Source organism: Stylophora pistillata, chromosome 2 (assembly GCF_964205215.1).
Source record: "Stylophora pistillata chromosome 2, jaStyPist1.2, whole genome shotgun sequence".
Lineage (NCBI taxonomy): Eukaryota > Metazoa > Cnidaria > Anthozoa > Scleractinia > Pocilloporidae > Stylophora > Stylophora pistillata.
The window spans coordinates 3,220,732-3,231,820 of NC_142520.1; the positions used below are offsets into that span (position 1 = coordinate 3,220,732).

Below are 11,089 nucleotides of genomic sequence, written 5' to 3' on the forward strand. Positions count from 1 at the left end.
ACAAAAAAGACCAAGGGCCGATATTCTTCCAGTTAGGTTCCGAGCAAGCTTGGTTAATAAGATATTTATTATACGGCTGAAGTTCAAAGAGACACAAGTGCAGTATCATTCGGGACCATTCGGGACAGTGCCCGGTCCAATACTGAGAGAATATTGACGGGCAATAGAGCATTTTGATCGGTTGATTTTAGTTATTGGCCCTCTGACTGCTCGAGTCGTGTAATAAAACCCATTTACTGTACTACTAACGTAACTTCAGGAAAGATCGGTGTGTAGTGACCACCGCGTACCTTTCTGAAAACATATTAGAGTGATCGGGGCCTGAATTATGCAGTTCATTTGCGGTTTTGCAGTTTTTTGTCTTAACACTGTGTTTTTTTATTTAAAAATGCAAACTTCTTGATGCGTTTCGCTAATCGTCCGTTTGAAATTGCTTAAAACTTCCTGATTTAAGATAACAGTGAAGCTATAAGATGAATCAGTTACCGACGTCGATCATTGTGATCAACCCCACTGTTTTCACCTGCGCGCAATAGAAACGAGGCGTTCTCAAAGGACTCTTCTGTCAAAAACGCATTCAAATGTCATCTTTTCTTCAGCGTTTTCGAATTGTTGGTGTTTTCGCGTAAACAATAAGCGAAAACCCCGTACGTTTCCAGACAATGGCCAAAGTTGGAGCAAGCAAAATGATTATTTTGTTAACCGAGAGAAGAGAAGGCTGTTAGTATGGTTGGAAATTTTGACAAAAATCTAAATTTAAATTGGTTATCTAGCAAAGCGCTGAGTAATTATTTCGTATGTATATTAAGCTGTCATTAATAAGGCATTTTAAAGAGGAATACTGGTAAGCTTTTGTTTCAGAACATTCAGTACTAATTTATGAAGAGCAATTTTTTTAAATCCGTTTTTCCACCTAGGTGATAGGAAGCCACTAGAAAACTCTTCTTACGCCCATTTTCATTTCAGCTTCAATAAAATATTTGGTGTAATGCATCGCTGTTTTCTAAACTGTATGACTTTTGGGCTGTTCCGCACTTCGCTTTATTCTTCGTTTATCCTCTTAAAAGCCCTTGAAGGTCTCAGTGGTTAATGTTTCAGTTAATCATTCAAAAGTGCGTGACGTCCAACAGCTGTTTTTCCTAATGAAACTTGAATTTAACATATTATTCTGTAGGTAAGGCTCCTGGCAAGTGGTCTGCCCAATTAAATAAACTTGGAGCCTGAATGACGCGGATTACTTCGCTTCGTAACGTGGGTAAACCACATACATCGCTTGTCATTGGATTCACAGTACGACTTGTCTTTCATTTCTGAATGACTTCCTTGACACCCGTCGTTTCTCTGCGTAATTATGCTTATTTGTCTTTTCTCTGAATGCATAATTATGACAAACGCCTTGTATTATACACTCTTTTTCATCTAAAATGAAACTAAAGAGAGTACTTCATGTTTAACTTTCCACATTGATAAAATGCAACCGGCTCTGTTGACTTCTGTCAAAAGTTTGAAAATTTCTCGTTTTATGCTGCGATATCTAATGCCAGCATGGTTAGTTTTCATCGTTTTGTCATTTAGCCTTTATCACCAATCGCCGAAGAAAGAAGAATTGACCACGCAAGTCATAAGAAATTTGAACCGCAGCTTCAGGTTTTTGTCAAAGACTGAAACCTTAAGAGAACGGTTTAAGACAGGGAATGGACTTGTGGGTGCGATAAGAAAAAATTCTGGTCGGACCTCTGGCACGGCGGTTTGTGTTGTAGATCCAGGAATGACTGAATGTGGGGGCAGTGGTTTTTCTGCTTTTCTCCTTTTTACCTTAGATCATATTATGATGTGTCGTGCTCTGGGAATCAACCAACAAACTATATTCTGGAGGGGATGTAACTCCGCTTGCTCGCAGGATACCGCTGAAAACTCGTGGACGTGGTATTTCGAACCTGTTAACGAAGGAATGGAATCGAGAGTTGAAAATGTCTTTTGCCCTTTAAGTCTTGGTGAGGAGAATACAGAGGAAGTCGGAGGACAAGTTTCTAGTCACGTGGATCAAGCCGATTTAACTACAATTATAGATAACAGTTTTAGTGATAGAAGCGACTTGGAGGGGTATAATGAAAGCAGAATAATAACAACAGCGGAAAGAATCCGTGTAAACAAGTTAATTCGCCAGTATGTAAAACCCAATTATCGAGTAAGAGAGAAAGCTGAGCTATTTCACCGTCGAAATATGGTGGGGTTCACTGTTTTAGGAGTTCAGGTGCGAGCAACAGATCATTGGATGGAAGCAAAAGATCATAAGCTTCCGTCCATGACAAGTTGGGTGGAGAGAGCACAAGAAATTCTTAAAACTTTGCGGAAGCCAAGAAAGATTTTCATCGCTAGTGACAACAATGAAGTTATCCAAAAATTTGTTGGTGTTTTTGGAAAAGAAACGGTAAGTGTTAATTTGACATTGGGTAAGTTCATTCCCCGCTGCATTTCACCATTCAAAGTTTACAAGCTTTAATTTACTAGTGACGAAAAAGGAAACAGGAACAGATTTTCGCCCATTTGATTGGAGGAAATCATGAAATTCCATTGATGCTCATAATAGATTTGCTACACCCATTTGGAAATCACTGGTGATAGTTGCAATCTGACTTGCTCCCGGTGTTGCGAATTATTCCCAGTTGCACTTTATCTTGTTCTAAGTCGCAATTTTATCCTAACCAATGAGAAAGCAACACTGAAATAAACCAACCAATCAGATTTCAAGGCTTGTTTAAAGTAACCAATCAAATTTCAGGAAAATGAAAGACAAAGAAGCCATCGTGTGACGAATTTTATAGCGTTTGTCCCAAAAACTTTTTTTTTTTAAATAATTAGATGAATTTTAATTTTATTGGGCTATAAAATTTCCCAATTTCAGAATGGGTGAAATAATGTGGAAATTTTCCACCTTGTCGTGCAATTGTGGTGGGGATGGTCATTTTTTAATTTCAAAGATTTTTGTAGCCTTATTTCTTCGCAGGTTGTTTTCACAGAAGCTTTCCGATCAAAGGAATATCACAGTCAATTGCCTCCGCATAAATTTAAGTTCAAATACAATGCAACTCATCCATATGAGCGAAAAATTGGCACTCAAGTACTTGTGGATATTCTGCTATTAGCCAAGTGTCACGTGTTCTTACATGCCGAGTCCAGTGTAGCCGCTCTGGCCAGCTACTTCAACCCGCATATGACTAGCTATTTCATGGATGAAAGGCCCTTTCAGGTTAGTCCTACGAGTGACCAAGACAGAATTTCTCCTTGCAATATCAAGTAGACAAGTGGTGAGAATGTAGAAATATATCAATTAGTGGATTATAAGTTGATCCAGTTTCAAAATCTCCAAACTAACATGATCATAAGACAGATGGCAGTAGGGAAAATCATCAATGAGATCTCGAGAGTTTAAAATTCTAAGTAACCGGACTTATAAAGACAACTTCGAAGGACGTGGCTTGTTAAAACGCAGCGATGATTGACGTGTTGGTGGCGCGTGTTTTAAAGCACTTGTGCTATTTTACTGACAAAAATAGCGGTCAAACATCTGCGCATATGTTAACGTTGTAATGACTATGACTTACAAACTTATTTGGTTGTCTCACACAAGTTAAAAAACTTGTGTGAGACAAATCAGTTGTGACAGCTTGAAAACACGGCGGTACTTGGTATTTTAACAGCGTATAACTTTTTCAGTAAAGCTCAAAACAGAATTGTTAACAGGATAGAAAAGTCTCGAGTTTTACTTTTTCCTACTTTTGTTTCTTTTTACAGATTTCTGTGAAAATTTTAATCTTCTTTCGCTCATTTTAAGTGACAGCGGTTGTTTGACTTTCTCTGGTTTTTATCCTGGAAAGTATGCGGGGAAAATTGACACGGGGCCTGCCAGAACTGATTCCCTCGCGCATGCCCGACGTTTGACCGCTGTACTCCTGCACTGTGTCATTTTAGCGTGCACGGTCACGTGCACTGATGGTAATAATTATGAAATAGATATATCTTATTAACCAAGCGCGAGGGCCGTACTGGGAGAATATCGGCCCGAGGTCTTGACACTACGGACCGAGCGCAGCGAGGTCCGCACAAAAAAGACCGAGGGCCGATATTCTTCCAGTACAGTCCCGAGCAAGCTTGGTTAATAAGAGATTTATTGTGAAGGTGTGGTCTGATCGTCCGGGTGAGTGTAGTCCTGAGAAGGACTGTTGTCGGTGGTAGTGACTGACGTTTCGACAACCTGTGCGGAAGTCATCATCAGAGTCAAATGGCTCTTGACTCTGATGATGACTTCCGCACAGGTTGTCGAAACGTCAGTAACTACCACCGACAACAGTCCTTCTCAGGACTACACTCACCCGGACGATCAGACCACACCTTCACATGTTACCCCCGGGTTCAAACCATTTACTGCAAGAGATTTATTATACGACTGAAGTTCAAAAGGACACAAGTGCGGTATCATTCGGGACCATTCGGGACAGTGCCCGGTCCAATACTTAGAGAATATTGGACCGGCAATAGAGCATTTTGATTGGTTGATTTTAGTTATTGGCCCTCTGACTGCCGGAGTCGTGTAATAAGTTCAGTTCTTAACCGAGAGCCGAGAAGGAAAATAATTCATGATCCCAAAAAAGTGATGCGTTTTAAACTTTGAACTAAATGGTTTCAAATATCAATAGCTCTACTATTGGCTTCAGTTTACGTGGTTGTATTATTTGAATTTTACAGGACCAAGGAAAGATCCGTCAAAGAAGAACTCTAACTAATGAAACGAGAAAAGTGGAGGAAAAAAAACTTTCTGACGTCGATGATTTTGAGGCAATGCTCGAATGTGTTATCAATCTTTCCGTTGGGAGTGCCTGTCCGAGTATTTCCAAAGGCCTCCTTGTTGACTTGCTTAAGGTTTCTCTTTAGCTCTCTCCGAATATCGCTCAGAAAAAGAATAAATTCATGGTTTTAATCGTTGCCAAGATTTTGAGATAGAAAGGAAGGGGTAAAAAAAGAGAAGGAAAGAGAGGCTCTCCATTTGAAATTAACCTGTTGAAGTCAAGAAACATTTTTCCGTATCCCTATTTATGAGTTCCTTGTATTTCTGCCTGGCTTTGTTTTTCTTTCATACACTGAACAGTGGCGGATCCAGGGGGAGGGTCCGGGGAGTCCAGACCCCCCCTCCCTATCAGACCTGACGCTTACAACTTTGAGACTGAAATTTTTACATCGACAGGATCGTATATCACTTTTTAACTGGCTGACTTTTTTAATTAATGAATCCAAGTAAACGGTAAGCGGCCAAGGAATTATAACGTGCAACCGCGATGGTGGGAAGGGGTGTGGGGGGTGTTGGGGAGAAGTAATTGCCTCATAAGAATCCAACAGTCCTTTCTGAACCAACGTTTGGACCCCCCCCCCCCCACATCAAAAATTCATGGATCCGCCCCTGCTGAAATATCTTGTTTTACCCCACTGACACTAATACAGTTATATCAAAATTACTCCGTTCACGATACGGTATTGTACCGCCGCGAGACTTGAAGACCACTGAGAGCTGTGCCCTGCTGGTTGGCGTATGTACATACCTGTTTTCGTCATGCAAACAAAGGGGGACCTCGCAGGGAGTAACTTAAATTTTCAAAGGGAGGCTACGTCAAAGTAATGAGTTTCTGTGCGCCTTGCATGAAGTGGCTCATACCGCTGTTGTATCTTGTCTATCGCCGAGCTTTTAGGAATGCGGCGAGCGGGACCGCTAAAGAAAGTGTCTAACAGTGGAAAAGATTACTGGATGAAGAAAGAGATCAGGAGTTGGACTCTTAAAAGCAGTAACGTAATTTACAGAGCACTTCTAGATTTTTACACTGATAGAAGCTGATAAACAATTTTCTTGGGTTATAATACTGAGAACTGGTCCTTGAAGTGGTAATAACAGAGGCGTGGTTTAGCTTTTAAGCTGAAATCACAAGTTATCATCATGTAGGTATTTGCTTAGACAGGGCCTAGTTTAACTTGCAGTCATCCTTAGGAATATAGTTTTTCTATGCTTGGGTGCACGGCGTAATAGGGTAAGGAGAGTGAGAGAATCCTGTGACCAGGGGCAAGTTTTAGAGCTGAGTGGCCTAGCTAGGAATATTCCACCCCCCTTTACTCACCTCTGTATTGGATACCAGTCTGCCACAGGTTAAGGCTTAGCATTTCGCCATATTTTCCTGGCAGTTACCTGTACCCAGTTATACTTGAAGGTCTGATTATTCAAAGCTGGGTTAAGGTAACTCAAGGTTAGTGTGAAATTTCATTTCATATCTGAAAGCTTTAAAAGAAAATTCAGTTTAAATCTTTTTTGTCTACAATTTGATGATTGGATGTTTTAAAAAGAAAAAAGAAAATTTTCCTAAAAAGGCTTCTGAACAGAGAAATGTTGAAATGCGGATTAAAATTTAACCCTGGGTTAGTGCTAATCGGCCTTCTAACAACTGGGCCTTCAAGTGGAGAGATGTGCTGAGAGAGTAAAGTGTCTTGCTAACAAACACTGCAAAGTGATGCAACCAACAGACCTTGCACTCTAGGGCTGCATCATACTAACTACCCTGTCCCTGAATCTAACAATACCATTATACAGTGCCTCAACATTGACTCTCCTGCTATGAGTAATCATGGAAAAATGTGTTGTTTTTATTATTACAACTGAATCACCCCCAAAAATCTTAACGCTTGAATTTCTCTACATGATACAATTGCTGTATCAATTTACAATACATCATTGAACGGCTGCTGGCAGCAGTTCATTACAAAACTTATACATTTGAATTTATCTTACGATCACTCAAAATTAACTGTCATTTACATGACCACTAGCTACTTATTACACTATAAATAAATGTTTCAAATACTTGTCAGGTTTGGTTAACCAGTGTTTCTTTTTTCCGGACAAACAGCATAGTGCACAGCAATAGTGCTTGTACTGTTCAAACGAGGCAAAATATATTGGAATTACATGAAATGTCAGTATCAAATGCACCATTTTTCAAGCAGCAATCTTGGCCTCACACTGGTGTGACTTGTATGTAGGGGAAAAAAAATTTATGCTCTAGTAATTTAAGGTTTAAAATACTTTTTAACATTTTTGCAGGATGTCACTCCCACTTTATATTAAATGTGCGACATTATACACCTGTTCTTGAGCTTACTAAATAATATTTAAGCCTCATTGCATTTAGGCTGGTTTTCACTGACGATGTTAAGTGTGCGTGGTATTACACCCACAGACATTTTGTACTCTGTCAATTCACATGTAAATCTGGACAATTCATTCCCACTTTGTGTCAATTCCCATGGATCTACTGGACAATTCATACCCATTCCAACATTCAGTGATGATCACAACCCAAAACATCTCACAAAATATGGGTATGGGAACATGCATAAGCACATGAAAAGATGTCACTTATTGCATACGATTAGTTATTAAAGAGTCAAGCCCGTAAAACAGATAAATTTCTGTTGAGTACTTGTGAACTTCTTAGCAATAACAAGACCAGATTCTACAGTTTTGTTTCCAGGCCTTAAATTTGGGGTATTTGCATATTTAAAATGAACACTACATTAACAAAACTTATTTAACACAAATGATGCTGATACTTAACATGGGAAACCCACTTTTCTTTTCACATATCTAACATGGAACACATACTTAAATAATATGGGTACAAAAAGACCAAACTGACTAAGTATCAGTGGTCCAAGCTGGACACTAATCCACTGAGTATGAAGCATCTGTGGGTACAAAATGACTGGTAAACATTTTCAGCCCATGATAATCATTCAGGGAACAATATTTTTCTCCTTTGCCCCTGGGCAAAGAAACCTTTAACACAAAGGTGCCAGTTCTACATTACGTACTCTTGGTGTCGGCAATATCCTTCAAGTTTGCTGGTGTGTTTGTAACTTTATAAAGAGCAGGATCTGACTTCTTTCCTGTGATTTAACAGTTGTCTATTCCATTGGTTTCTAGGTTACAATCCTTGTGTTTTGTAGAACTTTGGTTGTCGTTATTCATTCTCAGCCATTTTGTTTACGAATGTCATCTCATTAATGAAAAGCTTGAGTTTGCATTGAAGGTAACAACATTGACGATATCACCTTTTGGAATATAATGACTGCTGGCATCCAAGGTGTTATCAAAAAATCCACTCTCTTCATAAATCTGCAACACAAACACCACAGACAAAACAATGTCAACATTCACTTTCTTAGCCCTTTAAATCCAAAGATCTGATTGTCAATTCTCCCCTCTAACTGCTACACATTTCCTCACAAATCAGTTCTAAGAATTTGGGGTTATATCAAGGCAACAACCTCTACCAGATAAAATTAATTTGAGAATTCTCAATACCTCTTTGTTGGATAACGTATGGATATTAAAGGGAGAAGTTACATGTTAATCACCTCTGGAAGTTTAAGGGTTTTAAGTATTATATTTTGCCTTCCTTGAACCCTCCACTCCCAGTAGTAACAAAAATGCAATTTCTCCCTACACCATGTTGTATTTTCCACTGGCTGAGGAACAAAATAAGTGGAAAATGTTTTCTCACACACCTCTGGGTCCTGGGTCCGAGGGTTAGTTTTTGAGTCACGTGCTCAGTATACTTTATCAGTTGCTGTTTTGCTGTCCGCCATTGCTGACATGTATTTTTAAGCCCCAGTTTCCACCCAACCCTTAGTTTGAGTTGATAACATACACTCTGTTGGTTAGATATTCTTTATTAAGACTGTCAGCATAGAGTCTTTCTAAGCTTGTAACTGTTTTTTAATATTACTTATTTTTATTACTGTATGTCGCCTACATTACGTGTAACACTAGGCTGTATTTGGTTTGAGAAATAAAAGAGTCAGTTGATGGCGGTCAGCTGGACTATGGCTCTCAGGGGTGTGTGAGAAGAGTATTTTCTACTAGCAGAAATTTAAGGAGAAAAAAGAGAAATATCACATAGGGGAAAATCATTGATTTAACATCACATTCTCCGAGATAAAATCACGAGAAATGATAATCAGACTGCTCAAAAAATTGATATTATAATAATAAACTTTATTTAACGAAGATTACACAAAGCAGTAAATATACTGGAAAACCAGTGGCCCTCAAAGAGACAGCCATTGGAACTTGAGAATCTAGGGATCCAAATTTCAACATTTGAATCAAATTTAATCCACACTCTCCTATGTATGAAGGGGGGAGGGGAGGGTGGGGGGCAAGTTTCTTGAGAAATTGTAATTTGGTTTTGTCACCTGAATTGATGAAGCGAGTTAGCTGTCAATGGAGAGTTTCTAATGCTGACTTTCTCAAGCTTTTGCTCTAATGAAGGACTAATGCTCAAATTGTCTAACTTTGGTAGCCAATTTTTAACATCAGCTCTGTTTGTAAAATCAAGTTATCTTTTAACTTTCTGTGTAGATTATTTGTACTTGATTCTTGGATTGCCCAGATTAGATTTGGCAAACTTAACTGATTTAAACCTTAACCCTTACAATTGCCTGCTTGAAAAAGGTTCAAGGGTATCAAACTTTGAAGTTTGGAGCATGCCTCTTGACTTGGACTTTGGGATGCTCAAATTAAGCCTGACAATTTTTTTTATAATTGTCATGTTGATCTTTTTAAGTAATGAAAGGATTAAGCTTTAAAGAAGTCAAAAGTTTAGGTTGATCTGGGCTTCAGCCAACATAAAATGATATACAACATTCTTTATTTTGAGCACAACAGGCAAAGAAAAATTTTCAAACTAACAGAACAATCCTTTTAATTACTTGTTGAATTTTCAAGAATTCCAAATGATTCTAGGCAGCAATGCTAAAGAGGTAGTACAGGGGTAAAAGTTAACAAGTTACTTCCTGAAAAGGAGAACATTGTAATCCTTCTCAGTATGATATAGAGTCAGAGTCCAGTTCTCCTCCCCAAAAAAATTTATAAACACACAAAGTAAACACTCAACTGGATACAGTCATAATGACACGTGTATCCCTTTGCTACGCCGCCACGGCACTTACACCTTATTACAAAATATAGTTATTTTAAATAATTTATAGAGCGAAGTAAGATAATTTGGCGATTAGAAGTAGGGTTTGTGAAACACTTGCATTGTAACAATAAATTGATAAAGACATAGCGTGATTAAACATTCGAAAAGACGGGTGGAAATGTTGTGATATTTTTTCGTATTCTCCTTTCTGTTTGAGATATTAAGTACACATATTAACAATATTACGCACTCAGGAAGTTGGGCCTCAAATGGGATTACAAGCTTTAAAGCGATCCACAAATAAAACAGTTGTTTCTTACGCTCCGTTCGCGATAAAACAACTGCGTGTTAACTAAATCGAAGGATAAATAATTAGCACTCAAAGAAACGAAAGCTAAAGAATCCGAAACGAAGAAATTCGATATCGAAACAAAAAGTGGAGTTACATTTATAATTTTATTAGATAAAAAAATACTACATTTGAGGGTTGAAGTAATTATCGAAGAACTTTGAAGTAACTGTCTGTAGCTGTTAATCTTGCTATGAACTAAATACGAGTTAACGCGCAACAAAATTAATAAGACGAGTTCAAAACTACGGTCCTAAACGGAACTAGTTCGACACAAGGAAAAAATGATTTGAGGTGAACTCAAGAAATCATAGATATAAGATAAGCATTCCTTTACTCACCTGTAATCTCCAGAACGTTAGTGATGAATGAAGGAACAATAAACCAAGTGCAAAGCTCGATACAAACACGATGAAGAAATGGAGAAGAACTACGCGATCGAACCTAAAATAAAAGAACACAGATTATCAGTCATCTGCCAAAATAATAACTTGTACTTATCTCATTACTGTCTTACTTGCTAGCCGTATCCCCGCTTGTATTTGTACAGGCAGAAGACGAATTGTCATCAGAAACTTTCCTTTCCCGTTCAGCCATTTTGCAATTGTTGTTGATGACTGCCTTCACTCTGATTGGTTGGGAGGTTTGGTTCTACTTCAACGAAGTTCCTGCTCAGCGGTCCACTTCAAAAACTGACGTAATGCACAATCTCGAGCCC

General features: G+C 38.5%; 2 protein-coding genes across 4 annotated transcripts; one reads left to right on the forward strand and one right to left on the reverse strand.

Moving 5' to 3' along the window:
- Positions 1-524: 524 nt before the first annotated feature.
- Positions 525-4,983, forward strand: LOC111326573 (uncharacterized). 3 transcript variants are annotated; one of them, XM_088749722.1, is made up of 5 exons: positions 525-844; positions 1,175-1,345; positions 1,821-2,431; positions 3,008-3,250; positions 4,747-4,983. In XM_088749722.1, the coding sequence occupies exons 2-5, from the start codon at positions 1,315-1,317 to the stop codon at positions 4,930-4,932; spliced, it is 1,071 nt and encodes a 356-aa protein (XP_088605848.1). In that variant the 5' UTR covers positions 525-844; positions 1,175-1,314; the 3' UTR covers positions 4,933-4,983. The 3 variants fall into 3 exon arrangements, with proteins under 3 accessions (XP_088605848.1, XP_088605846.1, XP_088605847.1); XM_088749720.1 differs by having other exon boundaries at positions 1,175-2,431; XM_088749721.1 differs by having other exon boundaries at positions 525-720; positions 1,175-2,431.
- A 1,677-nt stretch (positions 4,984-6,660) lies between these two features.
- On the reverse strand, positions 6,661-11,046 carry LOC111326574 (uncharacterized). Its single transcript, XM_022930585.2, has 3 exons — positions 10,889-11,046; positions 10,713-10,815; positions 6,661-8,212 (listed from the first exon to the last, which is right to left on the reverse strand). Exons 1-3 carry the CDS (start codon positions 10,966-10,968, stop codon positions 8,090-8,092), a joined length of 306 nt encoding a protein of 101 aa, XP_022786320.2. The 5' UTR covers positions 10,969-11,046; the 3' UTR covers positions 6,661-8,089.
- Positions 11,047-11,089: the final 43 nt, after the last annotated feature.